Below are 19486 nucleotides of genomic sequence, written 5' to 3' on the forward strand. Positions count from 1 at the left end.
GTCACTCGATGATAGTAATGTAAACATACGTCTGATTTTACCATATTGACATTGACAAGCAACAATTTAGACTGTTCTACCTCAATAAGATCTCATTCCAATTACGAATGTTACAATCAGCATCGCCCCCCCCCCTCCCATTTCAAACCTCAGCTCGGCTTAAGATAACATTTTTTTGTCCTTACTGTACTGTACTGTACTGTTATGTAGAAATGTACTTGATGATAAACTAGTGACATTTTTTCAGGAAACAAAGCCCACAATTTCACCAATCTCACCACATGGAGGTAAGATATTTACTATCAGTGTGTTATGTATAATATACCAGTGTTATGAATTTGTTTTATGCAATGAAATTTTATACCTCCTTTTAGTATGATATTATCCTTTGAGCAAGACTAATTGTGCAGATTAGACACATACCAATTGCAGAAAATGGATACATCTTAAAATGCTTCGAAGTGTTGGCAAATTATATTAGAGCAAAATATACTTTCTCCAATCACGAGTTAGGACTTTACACGTTTAGCCATATAACATCATGCTACTGTAGTATCTCAACTAAAGATGTTTAACATTGTGAAATAAATACTATGATATTCGCAACGAAACACGTACGTTAACCACTTTCAAACACTACAATAGTTATTCTAGATGATTATTCGTGAATAGTTTCACCAGGTTATTAAGTCACTGAGTAAAGAGACTCCACAACCAAGTCTTTTATTCAGCCGACGTGTCGGTGACCGTCTGTCCCCTTCCTCAGGTAATTGCCCTGAGGAAGGTGACAGACGGTCACCGAAACCAAGGCTGAATAAAAGACTTGGTTGTAAAGAAAGAGTCTCTTTACTCAGTGACTTACCAACCTGGTGAAACTATTCACGAATAATCATCCCAAGCGTGATTGTGTTGACCTATTGCAGAAAGCTACAATGGAAGCGCAAAAATGGAAAAGATGACTTTTGGTGTCAACCTGAGGGAATCTAGCCGATTCTTGGGTACCCTCGGCGTAGTGGTTTCACCCGATAATGAGATATTTGTAGCTGTAATCACCAATCAGATCCGCGCCTACAGCATGAACGGGGTCCTTCTCCGTCTCTTCTCAACGGTCGTGCCTGGTGAATATGGAACATTTTCACCTACCGATGTTACAGTTGATAGAGAGGGCTCTCTATGGGTAGCTGGGTCTACTCCGTACCGTGATGAAGAGGCTGATGTATTTTCTATGATACACGTGGTGAAGTACGACAAGGACGGCAAACCGTTGACCAAGTTCGAAAAATTGCCGGGGGGTTTGCTGTCCCTGCCATACATTGCCTTTGACGTGCGAAATAACAACATTATTGTAGCTTATGGAAATGAGATAATAGTCTTTGAACCATCTGGAAGGCTGCTTCATAGTTTTGAAGAGAAAGGTGTAGATCGTGTTATAAAAGGCGTCGCATCTGACACTGAGGGAAATGTTCTGATTACACTTTTTCATGGGGTAAAAGTGTATAACCAATCCGGTGTTAAGATGTTAGAATTTGGAGACTATGGACGTGGTAAGGGTCAACTGAACGGTCTCCGCCATATTTGTTTGGATACTGCGGGTCGTATTATGGTGGCAAACGAAGAGAACGGAAGGGTAGACATGTTCACAAACCGCGGCAAATTTGTCCGCACCGTCGTTAACATACCAAATCCATGGGGCATCGCTTTGGGACCAGACGGACAGTTAGTTGTGACCAGTTCAAAAGACAACACTGTAACCATCTTCACACGTGACCTGGTATTTCCCCCACAGCCAAACCCACATCAATAAGCACATCAATAATAACAAAACAAAAACAAAAACAACAATCTGTCATGACATGGTATCTGCTTGACTATGATAGCAAATATTGTAAATATTTTTTAATAATTTGCTGTTTTTAACTGCTTGACTATGATCGCCACCTATTGTAAATACTTTTAATAATTGCTGTTTTTAACTCTTTTTAATAATTGCTTTTAATATTTGTGCCAACCGTTTTTAATAATCTGTGTAATGCGGTAGATCAATTCAGGGTCCTATGGTGACCCTGATACTCTGTACCGTACAGTTTGAAAGAAATAAACCATTATTATTATTATTATTGTGTAGTATAAAAGATTTGGCGCAGCATCAGAGTGCGCTTGGGAAAGGCATTTTTCACTATGAAAATGAATGTCCTGTCCTGTATTTGTAATCTGTGCGGCATAAAATAAGTTGATATAACTTGATGTAACTTGAGTGTGCCGTCGCCATGTTTGGTCATGAAATGTTTGAATATAAAAAACAAACGGCAGAATGTACTGCACCTGGGCGAAATCCGTAACGTATTGTTCATAGCTCTTCGTCAGAACATCTCATATAAGGTCCTATTCCACATAGCTCTTCGTCAGAACATCTCATATAAGGATAAGGTCGATATATAATGTCAACATCCCGTCCAAATGTTATGTCGGAAAAGCTATCCTCTGCACCGGTGAACAAAAAAAAAAAAAAAAACGAAAACCGTGAAAATCCGGCTTTTGCGCAGGCGCAGTACGTTGTTTTGTATAATATTACTTTTATACATGTAATATTTAATCTATGGTAGATGGAACATCAACAAATATCAATTATGCAAATGATAACCTAAGGTGAATTTATGGGATTCCCTATTGGTGAATGGTGGGAATTTTATACCTTGTTACATGTGTAGATTAATTAAAGGTCAATATCCGTATATTATGTTAATGTAGATGTCATTTGCATAATAAATGAGGACAAAACGCATACATTTCATGGAGGTATGAGATCTCCGAATTCTTGTTCATTTTGATTTACAGTAGAGTACAATGTAGGGGAAGATAAAACTGGTGATTTAAATTACATTTGTTAAAAATGGCATACAGAAATACAATAAAACAATGATTATACAATATACAAAAGAGTCATAATTACAGTGGAAATACCAGTAGTTAAACATTGGTAAACCATGAAAAGTGAGAATAATCTAAGCACCTGTTATGGTCTTATAGCTTAACAAACAAGCGGCACATTAGCAAAACAATGTCCATGTAGATATACGGATCATTACAATTATACAACTTTCTAAGCCTGTGGTGCATATGACGCTTCAACTTTGGTGAAAACGCTACAACTTATGGCTTAGAGTCGCGAGCAGTCATGACTTGGTCTTTTAACTTTAATAATTAACAATTCTGTTCCAAACAAGTGTAGGAATCAATGAAGAGGCAAACATTTGAATGTAACAAAATGCCACGATCCAACATCTTTGCTACAGAATTAAACAAATATGATACATCAAGAACTTCTCTCCTACTAAAAGTTGTTACAAACACAAGACCTTACAAGAAACACAAGACAACCACTAAGAAACTACAAATCTATAAATTGAACAATCATTTTTCAGTTGGACAATATTATTCATTACAGTCTAATAACTCCTAAATTGGAACTCTACTTGTATGTAACTTGATATCTCTATGGCATTATGTAACATTTTTGCACCAGAAATTGAAATATCTTATTTAAGACGATACTCGTGTGACTGTAATTAACTTCCGGTTTTCAACATATTTGTACAATTATCTGCTGACATTTATAATTGGCGCTAAAACAGCCCATACGAGGCGAACTTAGTTTGTGGAGCAGAATGTGAAACAACATGGCTTGGAAATGTGATTCACGTTTGAAAAAAAAAACACTCGTAAGATGTCAAATTTTGGCACATACACGCCCTGAATGATACTTATTTACACTCTAGTAGGTCTGAGTCAATTTACCTGCGCAGAAATGACCGAAATATGTAATGTTTGTATTGGCTTAAGGCCACAGCAAGTAATTTTTATGGATGACATCAGAGCGCGCATTAGTTTTCGCCTAATTTTTGAAAAAAAAAAAAAAAAACAAAGAATTTTAGTTGTTTCTGACAGTGGTTACCATGCCGAAAATGGGCAAAGATGTCTGTTGCCATGCCGGGAGGTGGGTGGCAGATAACTATAAAGAGAGGAGACAAGAAAAGGCTTTGATTTAATGTTTTGTTTCTTACTTTGATGCAGTGATATGTGATGTTGGCTGTGTACATGTATATGTGATGTTCCCATTGAATCAAACCATTTGTACAATGATTGAGCCAAAATTTTAAATTCTAGGAAACTTGTTTTTTTTCGGCCCGCCTTGTTTTTCTTTCGCCCGCTCGCATTAGATTTGGAGCCTGCGGAGGATGTCATCCATAACATTTACTTGCTGTGGCCTAATGCAGCTTTAAGGAAATACCAGGTCACGTGGGAAGATGGTTACAGTGTTGTCTTTTGTGTTGGCCACAACTAACTGTCCCTCCGGTCCCAAAGCGATGCCCCATGGGTTTGGTATGTTAACGACGGTGCGGACAAATTTCCCGCGGTATGTAAACATGTCTACCCGGTCATTATCATTGTTAGCCACCATGATGTGACCCGAGGTATCCAAACAAATATGGCGGAGGCCGCTCATTTGACCTTCACCGTGCCCAAAATTTCCAAATTCGAATAGCGTATCACCTGAGAAACTGTACACTTTTACACCATAATAATATGTAATCAGGATATTTCCCTTGGTATCCAATGCGACGCCTCTAATACTCATAACCAAACGTTTTCCTTGAAAACTCTGAACCAGCCCACCAGATGGTTCATAGATTTTTATCTCTTTTTCATTTCCTACGATAATTTTACCATTGCGAATGTCAGCGGCAATGCTAGGCCGTGACATTTGACCCCCTGGAAATTTCTCGAACTTGATCAACGGCTTGCCGCCCTTATCATACTTCACGACGTGTATCAATTTAGCTTCAGATACATTGACGTTTTTAACATAGTTGGCTTTGAACCCAGCTACCCATAGATGGCCCTCCCCATCAATTGTAACATCGGTAGGTAGAAGTGGTTCATATTCACCGGGCACTACTGTTGAGAAGAAACGGAGATGGACCCCGTTCATGCTGTAAATTTGGATATGTTTGGTGACCACGGCTACAAATATCTCATTATTGGTTGAAACGACCACGCCGTAGGTGCTCATAGATTCTCCCGGTTTTGTCCCATGCACAGAAAAGGTGATATTTTCCATGATGACGCTTCCGCTGTGGCTTTCTGTAATAGGTCACCACAATCATTAGCAAGAAATAAGAGATTTTAAACGTTCTGGAAATAGGTACGATAGTTCCTGTTGGTGAATTTCATCATAGAATGCATAGACCAAATGTATGGTAAAATTCACCCCGCTAGTAGACACAGATTTATTTTTCATAAAATTCTGCTAACCACATTAATATTCTTGAACTCAAGGCATGCCGGATCAATACCCTGTCAATCAACTGAAGACCCAATCACCACCCATCAAGTCCTTCGCTTTTACCCTGATATCATTTGACAACACGGATAAGCTTTCAGATGGATGCATACATTTTTCCTGCAATGGAGTATATGTCTAACATAAGCAGTAGCCTTTTTAAAGGACACTATCTTACTAAAAATTAAAAAAAATTGTAAGATAGGAATATTAACTTACCTCCATGTTGTGGGGTTGATGGCAATGTGGGTTCTGTTTCCTGAAAAGGGCTACTGGAAGGCCTTGCCTGTGAATATTTGTTCATAATGAACGAGTTATAAATCAATATATTTGATCACAACAGAATAGTTGTAGTCGATCTTTTTCATCGGTTTTTGAGTACCATCAAAGATGGATGATGCCTGTGCTGGTTCTAACATTCCTGTTTACCAACTGGAATGGGATTTGTCTGTGCGCAGCTTTTAGGTACTCAGTCTGAACTGTCTGTGGTTTAATAGTTTAGTCAAACTGAACCTCACAGAGTCAGACGTATAAACATGCATGTGTTTAACACCATGATTAAGCGGCTGTAATTGAATATCCATGTAAAAATTGTAATATACGTCCAGAATAACAGGTTTACCATGATACAGTATTGTGGACGACTTTCTTGTGTCCCAACTGTGGATCAGACTGCCATCCAAAATCAGGCTGAAGACGCATTTTCAGCACACCAGGCTTAGAGTGCTACCATGATCTCTTCAGATGGAATGATTCCTACTACTACTACTACTACTACTACTACTACTACTACTTCTACTACAACTACAAAACTACTAGTGGGCATCACTTTGTAGTTACTTGAGTGCACCATGAATACCCTTCACGCGTATTGCACTGTTGTGTCGGAAAAGATATCTCCTGCAACAGACAACATTCTGATCCAACGCTGACCAAACATTCAACAGCAGGGCTCGAAATTAAAGGTGGTCCAACGGCTACTGACCACTAAAATTTAGGCTGGGACAACTAAAAAGACAGTTTGGGACATTTTTGGGACAATAGAAAAATAATCAACACCAGAATGTCAGCCCTTCTTTTATTTATCAGGCTGTCTACTCTTCAATTATAGTGCGCCTGGGAGTGAACATAAGTAAAATAACGTTGATTTCAAGTTGAAGTCATGCAATGCTTCCACAAAAAACAGGTTGGAAAAGTTCATCCTCATTCCGGGACATTTCAAATTTATTTTGGGGACAGTGCTGGGACACCTGCAACAGGTGCAGTACGTTTGCTAGCGTGTTTGATACTTACTGTGGACACGGACTTCAAGAGGCCGGTTGTTGTCATCCTTTCCGAACTACAGCAGGCAGCTGGGCTATGTGTATATATGATGTCTGTAGTAGGTTCCGCCTGTAGGTAGGGGAATACAAAATGATGCAGCACGTCATATCAAGTCTATCACAATAAACAAATTACCCATTGAGTTGATTTCCAAGATCATTTCATTCCTTGTGACTTATTAGACATGTACATCTCTTTTGCCCTACGCATTATAGTTCATGAGTTCTATATTGCAAGTTTAAGCCCGGGGACATACTGACAAGGACAATGAGTACAGAATTTACTGAGAAATATATATATATTCATGTGATTAAACAAACTTCTACTTCGAATAATATAAGGTTCCTTTTCTATAATGTATGCATATCATTTTCGGATTCTGTATCAGTTTATCTAGGTCAATATATATACATAATGCTATACAAAAGAGAAACCATGGCATAGCAATGTGAAATGCATTGTTCCATCATAACATCATCATATGATTCATAACATGTACATACATGTATTGAATGATAAATTCAGATTGATACATTGGTAGAAATAGTTTATCGGTATTTAGTGTCATTTGCCATACATTGTGACTATAATACATAAACAGCAAAGAGAGACATGCTCAACTACGATTGTATATCTAGATCAACTATGAATCTTGTATTTGCAGAAAATAGCCGAATGTAAATAGTAAATTATCCAGGAATAATGTAAAATATAATCAGATTAAGAAATCAAGACACACAAACAAAAGCTTACCGCTTGTTTCGTGCTGTTAAAGAATATGCCGACAAACATCCCGACGCATAACATCAGCAAAACAACCGCCACACGAGCAGAGCACATCCGACGATATATGCATCCTGAAAAAAGTGTTAAAGCATTATAGCAAGGAATGTCATCGAAACGCCTTGGTAAAATACAGTACAATGATGTACATGCAAAATGCCTTCGTATAAAGGGAAGATTCTATTTGGTAGTGTCTAGAGAGAGAGAGAGAGAGAGAGAGTTGGTAACAGTTCAGATTCTTAGACAAATGCGAAAATGCCTTGTTGTGATATATTGCAAATTTGAAATGTTGACAAGGCTTACCGCAAATTTCGTGAACGTCTGGCACATACATTGGATTTGGACCATCATCACCATCATCATCATCTGCTGCAGCATCTGCAGCATCAAACGACATATTGTTTGCTTGTCCTTCAACCAAATCGCCACTTGTTGTAGGCTGGTTGTTGCAACTATCGTCATCTTCTCGGTATCCAACAGCATACGGCTGGATGTCGTTATGGTTTGTCACTTTTGGGTCAAATGCTGATTCTTCATCATCGTCTTGGTATTGAACTGCATATGGCTGGATGTGGATATGGTCATCATGACCAGTAAGACTGCAAGCGGGTTCATCATCTTGTTGATGTTTAGCAGTATGTGGCTGGATGAAGAAGGTGTCATCATTGGCAGCTGGACGTTGGCAAACGGGATTATCATCTTCCTCATTGCAAGTTGCAGATGGCTGGACGGAGGAGATGTCATCGGCGTCCGTTGGTAAGCAAGGGTGTTCATCATCCTGATGGTGTCTAGCAGCATGTGGCTGGATGCGGAAAGCGTCATTATTGTTAGCTGGTAGGAAAGCGCGTTGAAAACCTTGTTGATGTTTAGAAACAGAAGCCCGGACGGAGGAGGTGTCATCAGTGTCAGTTGGTCGGCAAACCGGTTCATCATCTTCCAGGTACGCGACAGCATATGGCTGGACGCAGGATCCGGCATCTGAGGGTTGGTCTTCAGTCATGGTTCAGAAGTGATTTGACGATCTGTATAGATTTTGATAAAGTGTATTTTTTTGCCTGTCAAAACAGAAAAAAAATCAGTTCAACCAGCAGTTGAAAAATCACTGATTAATAAAAGTCTTTTATGCACCTGACGACTGCCATTTGGTTGACCGTCTGCCATCTTCCTTAGGACAGACAGTTCATTAAATGTTGGATAGTTAATTATTAACATTTATGTATGTTTTTATCTGGACAGGTTGTGTGTAAAGGCATCTGCCTGTTCCCGCTTTTCTGTCCTTGTGACAAAGTTCAAATAAATAAATAAAACATTGCTGCTGTTCATATAACTTTATTAAACCGCTATCTGTGTTTGTTTAGTTCTTTTCTAATCAATCTAGTTAATCTCCCTGTCACTATTCTTGGTCTATCCTTGTGAATTAAAACGAATTCTATCTAGTCTAAACATGATTTTACGTGCTTTTTAAATTGCACTCGATTCAATAGGTTCGAGGCATTTATAACATAACCCATAAAACAGAATTAACTATATTTTACATCTTGATCGATCATACATTGTGCTTCTTTGACGATTATTTGAGTATTCCATGAGTTTATATTCTGCAACATACAACATATTCCCCACTCCATTGTGAAAAGAGACTGACTTTTGCAACATCATGGGCGGCAGACACAAGTTATTAATTTCTATGCAAATCGAGCCACCCACGGGTTATCGTCTGATACCAGGCACATGATATCAGCCTTGGGGGTATCTTTGTTGGCTAAATTATAAAATTTCTTTTTCTCTTTAAATTTGTAGTTGTGTTTGTCATTCTCCATATAAAACTATACAATTTTGACATCTTTTTAGATTATATGAGGGGTTTCCATTGTTATTGTTTCAGTTTTCTTCTCGTGTAAGGTCACATCCAAGAAATATGGTTTTCATATATATATTTGTGTTTCACATACGTATACGCTGCGACAAAATTCACTCTAAAGCTGAAGGAATTTGTGCTGTTGATGTTGGAAAATCTTAACCTTTTTTTTTATAAATTGTTTCTACAGCTTGCCCATATAACATAACATAAGATATGACTATACATATGGCATTTTCATTCAAGGGGGTTGATATATTTTTGAACCTTAATTCATCTTAAACTTGGCAGCATTCCGGTAGCATGGCGTAAACTACTTCAGCGAAGAAACTAAATAATATATGTTTTTCGGTACTTACGGTAATTGTAGTTGCACCAGCACAGGGAAAGACCAGGCTGAAAGCGGCTTGTCTTCCCTGAGCCCTCGACACCTCCAAGTAATCTTCAAGTGCGCAAATAGGTCTCGGCTGGTAGTGAAGGTGAAAATATGTAATAACATATATACTGGATATACATGACTGTGGTATGAAACATTGTAGATAGAGGGACAGTCACATTCTCGGAATATACGTATGTAGTAAGAGCCGATTTTAAAGGAAAAGTTCAGGTTGATGATTCTTAACAAAGCCGTTTTGAAAACACAAGAAAATATGCCAAAATGACAATGTATTAAATTTTTAAAAGGCCTTTGACTACCACCACCCCTAGGAATTGACATAGTGGACGGACCAAATCCCTTCAACAGACAAATGAAGAGCTAGAGTTGACTAAAGTGTGGGGCTGACAGACTATATAATTACATATGTAAACATATACTTTTCATGAACTCACGTGTTAGAACACAGATATTCATCTCAATGTCTTTTACAAGATTTTCCTTTTTGTAATGACGAAGTACCTTATCATACATCTTACTGAAAACTCGTTGAGATGTAAGGCTACAGCAAGTAAATTTTAAGGATGACATCCTCCGACTCCAAATCTGATGCGAGCGGGCGAAAAAAACAAGGCGAGCCGAAAAAACAAGGTTCCTGGTACATTTTAAAATTTTGACTCAATCATTGTATAAATGGCTTTGATTCAGTGGGAACATCACATATACACAGCCAGCATCACATATCACTGTATCAAAGTAAGAAACAAAACATTAAATCATAGCTTTTCCTCTCTTCATAGTTATCTGCCATCCACCTTCCGGCATGGCAACAGACATCTCTGCCCATTTTCGTTATGTTGACCACTGTCAGAAGGCAACAAAATTTCTTCTTGTTTTTTCCCCGCCAAATTAGGCGAAAATAATTGCGCGCGCTGATGTCATTCATGAAAATAACCTCCTGTGGCCTAATTGATGCTATATACATGTCTAAAAATCTATGCATTTCCAGACATGCTTATTCTTTTGTTTGTGGGTTTCTATTCCTTTTGTTCTGGCTTTGTCTTCTTTGATGCTGCCTCATATCTCTTCTGTTCAATATTGTATTTGAAGGTTGGCCGTCCGTTGATGATCGCACGCACATTATTCACCGGCATGACAATTTGCCACCGTGTGTCCACTTTGAATGATGCCTTTCGGCGAATTTCCCTCATCAGGTCCACGGACTGTGCAAAACAAAAGGAAGAAAAAATGTAAGTTGATTGGCATTTTCTCAGGGTCTGAACTTCATTATTGTTATTGTTTCATTTTGCCTATGTTTCAATTAATGTGCTAACAATTCCTTATGTATGTATTATTTCATATCAATTTTATTTCATCTCAATTTATGCATACTATTGTTTCATTATTGTTATTGTATAATTTTGCCCATGTTTGAATTATTTTGATAACAATTCCTTAATGTATGTATGTATTATTTCAATTCATTTATGTTAAGTTTTGGTTAGTATAGAGGACAAGGCTTAGCATACGCTAAATAACTTTTTCTCTCCTCCTGCACCTGTTTTATTTATTATTAGTGTATTATGTATACTTTTTTATTGCTGTTGTGTAAATAAACAAACAAAACATACCAATGCAGAATTTGAATAGATCAACAAAATATTGCGTCGAACTATATAGTAAGTTTGGATCTTTCCATTGTATGATACCTCCAAGAAGATCTTACGGTGGCCACCTCATGATATTTGGAGAAATAACTACGCATCTATATTGTAAATTCGTACGTACTCTTGCCGATATTTCCTTGCAATATTTGGCATCAATGACAAACTGTGGACTCCACTGTGAAGTTTTCACAGTAAGTTTGAGCCTGGGTTTCCTTCGTTGCTCTCCACGGCAGAACCAGCTGACGTTCTTGTTCAGTTCCCTGTAGTAGTGGAGCTCCTGATAGAAATCTGGACCCTGATCGGTCGACACATGATTCACAAAAAAGACGACAAAGCTTAGTTACTTCAGGGTACGAAAGTCTTGTTTTGGGTGGCTGGCTTGTGAATTTTATTGTTTATTGTAAAAGTTCCACGTAACATTATTATTGATTGATTTTAAAAAAGCCTAAAGGTGAACCATCAGGGCATACAAACCTTCGTTCAACCGGGTCGGGGGGGCGGTACCGACTTCCGATGAACTTTGACCCAGTGCTGACGTCCACAGCACTTGTGTCATAAAGCTAACTAAGACTGATCAGCGATTCAGTAGAAAATTTCTGGTAATTTTTTTTTAGTTGGAGAACAGTTTAATTCATGTATTTTGCCAACACAGATTAATTTTCATGCTATTTCGGTCAAGGTGTCAAGCTAGATTGTAGACTAATTCCTGGAATACGTGACACTGTAAATATTGGCTTGGCCTTACCTGGCCTGCAATCTTCCGCCACAATGACCTGTTAAACGTGTCATACAGACGGTAATCCACAGCCTTCCACTTCCGGAGGTTGGCCAGCTCCTCAGCGGTTGGGGTGTAGGATTTGTAGGTGTAATTCCGGACGTTCTTCGGTGTGGTGTCGTACAGGACGTCTTGTATTTCCCAGCACATGAGACGTCTGAGGAGAACTAAAGACTCGTCCATGTGCTCCAGCAGAAGAAAGAGCGTGAAGTCGTACTCTAATTCTCTTATGTATTCTTCAGCTGCTTCCTGGTAATAATTCATAATAAGTCCATGTTGCGTCAAAAAGCAGTTACTCAAGCAACTGGGTATGATTTTGAAAACGTCAAAATCAAAATCTGACGTTTTCAAAATCATATCCAGTTGCTTGAGTAACTGCTTTTTGGCGCATCGTATTACCTGGATGTCTAACCTTCATCGAAGGCCATGTTGATTTGATTATATGTATGAAACCCTTTGGAAACCCCAAAACTGATGCGGGTGAACGAATAAAAAAAGTTTGGCAAAAAGTTGATATCAATCTGATTATTATCAAGGTTGAACAAATGACTGAACACACGGAATAAATTGGCATGGCGAATAATAGGCTCTTCATTTTTATTTCTTTGTCTTCTTCGGAATTGATTTTGGCATTCTACGACATAAGTTTGATTATAATATTTTATGCCTAAGTTTTCTCATTTTCCAGCTACTTTCTACAATTTGCAGTATGACCAGGGCCCACGCAATAGCTATATTTATTTAAAAACAGTGTCAGAACTAAAGAAAGGGGTCAGGATACATTACAAAGGGCTAAGCAAGAAGACTACCAGTGGCTATACCTACTGGTGTGTATTTGTGTCAACGTAACACATTGAATCATATTATGACCTTACAATTCCATTACTTTAAAAAATGCGAGATGATTTTGTACCATATTATCCGCTCCTTCAGTAGGGTAGCCCAAGTCGAAAGCTAGATGGTTTCTGGTGCCGTCCCAGGTCACATTACAGAAGCTGAAGTAGGCCTCGGACAGGTGTCTGTACTTCCACGGATCTTTCAGAAACGTCTTGATGGGGTTTGTAGATGTGATGTTTAACAGCTTTGGAAGACTGTAGAATCTCATGCACGACTTCAGGTGACTGACAGGTTCACGAATGAGAGCTATGCGTCATGCAAAAAAAGTGATGTCATCAATCAATCAATCAATCAAACATGGTTTATTGCTAAAATCAAGAACATCGCTGAATTGCGTTTAAAGATGCACATCCTTTATAAAAACGCTAACGACTGCACAATTTTGGAGTCAAATTGTGGTAGTAGAGTTGCACATTAAAAAATATTTACACGTTCTTACATTTAGCATAGTGAAATTCACATTTTTCTCATTCATATTTGTACTTTACATATCAAAATAAATTAAACTATTTCATACACACATTGCACAAGATATATCAGAGGTATTTACAGAGTTAAGAGCAGTATCATTTCATTTCGTTCAACAATCTTTAGAGGGACGGTAGAGGGCTGTTGTTGTATCTTGTTGTACGTTGATGTCAACAGTTTATTTTCAGTATGACCTGCACTATACTGCAGTTAATGGTATAATATGAAATTCCAACGTTGTTCACAATTGGACTTTGATATACGTAATATTTGTAATCTGTGCCAAATGGAACATTAAAAAAGTACAGATTTGGCACATATAAACAGCTTATTTGTATAATTAACTATTATGTATATGTTGTGTTAATGTAAATGTCATTTGCATAATCTTGGAACAATGCCTTGCTAAAGTGTAGGACTTTTAACTATGAAATATTTCTTATTTTAGTTAAGAAAACCATATATGAAAAAGATTATGCTACGTGTACTGATATAGGACTGAAGATATTTTCATGTACGTATAAGGTCTACAAATTTTTGTTTCTTAATTTGATCAAGTATCTGAAATAGAGTTAAGGCTTACTTACAGATGTATACTGTGTTGGGAGGGAACTTGGACTGCAGCCATGTTTTGTTGTACACCATGTGGCCAAACAAGGCGTCATAATTCTCCCCAGGAGTGTGCACATAGTCTGTTTCGGCTGGAGGGAAGGGCCAAGAGACGTAATTTGCCGCTTTCGCTACCAACGGAGTGAGGTTGTGGTAGATGACATACCTTTGAAAAATGTTCACGGTCGTCATACTCCCTGTTTTATGTGTTTTGATGAAGACGAACTGTTGTCTTGGCTTTCTACAGGTACTGCGGTTCCAACTAGTGAATACGGTTTTTTTTAATGAAGGCAGTCTTATTGAATTCGGCAATCTCTGCTTTCGTCCAAATGTTGCCAAGGGGCGAAGTCTGTAAAGCTCGTTGCTCTGTTGAGAGAGTAAAAAAATGATGTTGAAGAGGTTCATCGTTCACGTATAGAGTAACAGTTAGTAGAACCTTCATCGATCAGTGGCTGTTTTGAAAGCGTACCTCCAAATTTCGACATCCACTCTACGCATTGGTTACGGAGTGACCAAGTTTCGTGAGAATACGACACTAAGTCGAGCCTTGTGTAGCTCTTCTGAACCTCCCCCGTCTTCTTCCACTTGGAGCGTGCTGGGATGAACCGCAACGAAGGTTGGGAGCTGCCCAAGTCCTTCTTACCCCTACTCCGCAAGGAGGCGGGGGAGGCCAATAGAGCTTCACAAGTCCCAACCTAGTGATCAATGCGTACAGTGGACCTTTCAAAACAGTCACTGTTTGATGACTGTTTTACTGTTAAAAATGTCATATTCACATGTTGCAGACACATAAATGAAGCCCCAAACTAAATCCTGTGTATTAAATTACATACCGTAATATATTTATCAGGTTGGGGGTTACATGCCTGTATCTTTGGGCACATTAAATAAATTTTACTTCATTTTTTGTAGTGATGGATACAATTTACTTACGTGAATGTAATACATGTAGAACGCCTTTCCAAGGAACAGGAATAGTATCACAGTAGCAAATACTTTCCACTTGGTATCCATTCTCAATGTCGTTATCTGCGTAGATGGGAATAAGACGAGTTAGTTACTCATCGTTACTCTAGATATTAATCTGTACATCTCGGTCTTATTGCGCAGGAACGACAACAAAAATATTTCCGAAAAAAGTTTCATTAGGTTGGTAAAGTATAGGATATGATATAAGGGTTTTCTTTCACAAAATCAAAAGTTCCTACCTTGCTTTCGTTTCGATGTCTACCAGACACCTTCTTCAGAGCTTCTGACAGGAGTTCTGCTTCTCGGCTACATGTAGCGGCGAGTAAGCTAGATGGGAACTTTTGTTTGTGTAAAAGAAACCCCTTATATCCAACAAAAATATGTATTTATAGCCTTTTGCAATTTTCTTTGTTTTTGGATTTTTCTCATGGATCATGGAAATTTGATGATTACATTTAGCATAATCTATTTCATATTTGGTTTTCTCAACTCAAATAACATACATTTATTATGTCAAAATCCTATCCTTTTGCAAGGTCTTGCTACAATATTGTATTAGCAATTATGTAAATGACCTCCACATTAACATAATATATGTATAGTGATGTTAGTCTTCAACTACACTACACAGGTGACAAGTATGAAATGTCCATAACGTACCAGCATTTTTACGCAAATAAGGTGTGTATTAGCATAATTCATTTTTTCCACCTGTTGATGTTCCACATGCTGTGCCATACAGTACACTGTACATACCTGTGTCATACAGTATACAGAACATGTTTAAATCCTATTATGTACAACAAAGACTTTTAAATTGCCAAATTTATGATGCAAATTAAGCCCGCATTAACTTATATTTGATTGTGTGCATTTCTGTTTAAGGTACCTACATGCAAACATCTTGAAATTTCATTGTTTGCTTCTTAATTTATCCGCTTTGGAAGATTTTGACGAAAACTCCCCTGTAGACACAGACCCTAAGTTTGCCCTCCCCCCTAGCTGTTTGTTATTTTTGTCATGAAAATCTATCAGCCACCAAAAGATCACGACCAGGCATGTCCAGGACAAAAGATATAGAAAACGAAGTTGGGCTGCAATGCCAAGGTCAGCCACCAGGAGGCCCATATTTGACCTTACCTTCCTAAGACCTACCGACATATCATGTATCATTACAATCTATAAAGGCTTTCTTAAGTTATACTGACCACATGTATGTGGAAACACACTCACACGCCCCTTACACACACACACACACACACACACACACACACACACACACACACACACACACACACACACACACACACACACACACACACACACACACACACACACACACACACACACACACACACACACACACACACACACACACACACACACACACACACACACACACACACACACACACATCAAAAATGTTTCCTACATTTGCACGTATAGTGGTGTATGGTGAGTAGAGTGGAGTAGAGTAGAGTAGAGTAGAGTACAGTAACTTTGAGTAGAGTTGAGTAGAGTACAGCAGAGCAGAATAGAGTAGGGTGGTTCCAAACTTACAGTCTGGTCTTACGCGGCTTGTACAATACAATACAAAACAAAACATAAACACATGAAGGAAAGGCTATATCATCGGCTTTACGTCCCCATTTTAACTGGACTAATGCAACACACCACACCGAGTGGTATTCTTACGAATGCGGCTTCCTAATTATAAAAAGTAGTAGGATCCAATTAGTAGTATTAAGATTAAGATATATGGAAGTATACTTCTACCTGGTATATGAATGGACGACACAATGTTAAGTGGCCTTGGGCTGCCGAGCTGATCAGTTGATATGGAGCCACTGTCTGAAATGTCAATCAGACCGGTTTTCCCGCTGTTACTCATTAAGGTCATGGGAGGTCGATAAACATCACAGCTGACATACAAATGCACGAGGGACCCTCTACGGCGTAATGCGAAGTGCCAGAAAAAAATGGGATAAATGCCAGGTAAGCGGTGATTATGAAAAAAGTATTTTTTTGTGGAAGTCTTTGTATTACAACCGGGGCCGATGGAAGAATCTATTCTTAAAGAGGGGGGGGGGGCATTTCATGATTTTGTACTAGGGTTAGGCCACACCAAGTAAATTTTATGGATGACGTCCTTTGGAGACCCTAAATCTAATGCGAGAGGGCGAAAAAAACAAGAAGGGCCATAAAAAACAAGATGCCTATATTAGAAATATACTAAGAGACGACAAATGTTAGGACACAAATTGAATGAGGTGACACAGTGTAACAAGCAAGAGGTCTTTTATTCATCATCAAAACAGCAATAAATCAGGTGGAACAGCAGTTGTCGTCCTGTCCTGTTTCTCTCATCACATATTTGCAGGCCTGCAGAAATGACAGGATCATCCTGTCAATAGTGGATTTCTTCTGTTATTGACAGGACCATCCTGTCAATAGTGCAAAATTTTCTGCTATTGACAGGATGATCCTGTCAATAGACACTTTCTTACCTATTCGTATTACGGGTTTCACGTCAATCTGACGATTTGCGGCACTGTCCTGACTCTTTGGTCATAGTTACAGGAAGCGGAATTTCTTCTTTTTTTCTAGGTACAGGCCAAAATCAATGCGCGCGCGGACGTCATCCATAAAATTTACTTGGTGTGGCCGTATGACGTACAACAGCAAAAAGAAAAAAAAACCAACAACATGAAGGCACAAAAACTCTCGGAAAAGAACTTTGGTGGACGAATTATCCATCTTCTGTTTTTACTTCAAGTGTCATCAAATAAAGTAATATTAGATCTGCTGTTGGTGGGGCCACTTCACTTTGGAATGTATTTACAATTCTAGCAGTATGTTGATTTATGTATCAGTATGTGCTGTCAGTGCACATGTTAGTCAGAATAAACAATAGGACGTATGTCACATTTCTTAAACTCTGTAAATTTCTTATGTTTCAAAATAAGCATTGTTCTCCAACAAAAAAGATGTACACAATAAACTTCAGTGACGTGTATATGAAGAAACAGGCAAGAAATAATTTTGAAGCATGTATCAGTGATGTAAGTCGTAAGATTTTACATGATTTGTCTCGATTGTCCAAAAAGTGACGTTTGTAGTTCTATCACCGCACAAAATCCCTAGTTTCCGTTTGAGAAATTGCCGCACACTTTCCCGGATATTTTAGGTTTCCGGTAGAACCCGGGGGTTTCCGACCTGCACACGCAAGGTGTCCAGTCCCGTACATGTCTTGTACACTCCCGGAAATGAACCACTTTTTGTGTGCAGGTCGTGTACTGGGCGTTATATGCCCGGACACGATCCCTGTACATCCCCGTACACGGCAGGAAATGGCCGTGCACCGCTCCGTGCGTTGCTGGAATATGCATAATTTAGCGGCAATTATCACCTAATTATTCTCCACACGGCAGCGGAAATTCGCCGTGTACGGGTCGGACATGCCGGTACTACACCCCCCCCGGCAAAACCCGCCCCGCTCTCGGGACCGGTTGCTCCCGTTCCCGGGACCCGTTGCTCCCATTCCCGGGGCCCTGCTGTTCCCGTTCTCGGGACCCCACTGCACCCACTACGGGGACCCCCTTCCCGCTCCCGGGGCTTCGCTGCCCGGCTCCCGAGAAATCGCTTCCCCCGCTCCCGGGACACATTTCGATGTTTTAGGAACACATTTCATTAATAAAAAAAGTAATACATGTTTATACTTCAGTCATCGTTTTATTGGTATAAACAGGATCGCCATTTACAGACTGACAAAAATAACGCTCTATGTACAGTACAGTGTATACACGTTATGCACTATGCTAACACTATACAATAATGTAACCTGGTACTTTACAAAAATGTGTAGCCGAAACATAGAAACAATAGCTTTTTCCCGAACTAGCCTTCCAGGGACTAGACTTTTAAAATCGTTGGACCCGGTGTAAACTCAGAAACTACTAGTAATTAACAGATTTCTCTTAAAAAGTAAACTAACATCACATCTCATCACAATCACCTCCAAATAGAAGTCTATTTTAGCAAAAAATGTCAAAAAGTAACTAATACTGACATATCATCAGGTTAAAAGAGGAAAATAGCCCTCAGATCATAAAAGTGAATGGCGCTTACACAAACAGTCAAAAGACTAAATTTTCAATAAACAAAGAAGGCCTCAAACAAAGTTCTTCAAAATACATGTACGTGTAGCAAAAACATAATTGCAGACCTAACATGAAGTTAAATGAGGCTTGGCAGAAACAATATCACGTCACTACAAAAAAAGATCATTTGCTCAGAAATTAATTACATGAACACGTATTCAATTTACAATGTCGTTAAAGACAAGCTGTCGGTTTCGTAAAGTTTGCGTTGTCGCCTCTACAAAAATGAGGCTTATTAGTTGTAGATTGAAGGCCAGGAG

At 38.8% G+C, this 19486-nt stretch overlaps 1 protein-coding gene across 1 annotated transcript; it reads right to left on the bottom strand.

Annotated features, from left to right (window-relative positions):
• Window positions 1–10718: 10718 nt before the first annotated feature.
• LOC109473214 (galactose-3-O-sulfotransferase 3-like) lies at window positions 10719–15794 on the bottom strand. Its single transcript, XM_019773122.1, has 6 exons — window positions 15778–15794; window positions 14076–14359; window positions 13037–13266; window positions 12094–12372; window positions 11470–11643; window positions 10719–10904 (listed from the first exon to the last, which is right to left on the bottom strand). Exons 1-6 carry the CDS (start codon window positions 15792–15794, stop codon window positions 10719–10721), a joined length of 1170 nt encoding a protein of 389 aa, XP_019628681.1.
• Between the last annotated feature and the right edge of the window lie 3692 nt (window positions 15795–19486).

The sequence above is a fragment of the Branchiostoma belcheri genome, unplaced genomic scaffold (genome assembly GCF_001625305.1).
Source record: "Branchiostoma belcheri isolate BF01 breed outbred unplaced genomic scaffold, Haploidv18h27 scaffold1, whole genome shotgun sequence".
Taxonomy (NCBI): Eukaryota; Metazoa; Chordata; class Leptocardii; order Amphioxiformes; family Branchiostomatidae; genus Branchiostoma; species Branchiostoma belcheri.

Bases quoted from the DNA above. Each gene is read 5' to 3' on its own strand.
- LOC109473214 (XM_019773122.1), bottom strand. The intron at 12,373-13,036 runs GTACAAAATCAT...AATTATTACCAG, and splicing joins CTGAAGGAGCGGATAATATG to GAAGCAGCTGAAGAATACAT. The intron at 11,644-12,093 runs GTAAGGCCAAGC...TCGACCGATCAG, and splicing joins GGCGGAAGATTGCAGGCCAG to GGTCCAGATTTCTATCAGGA.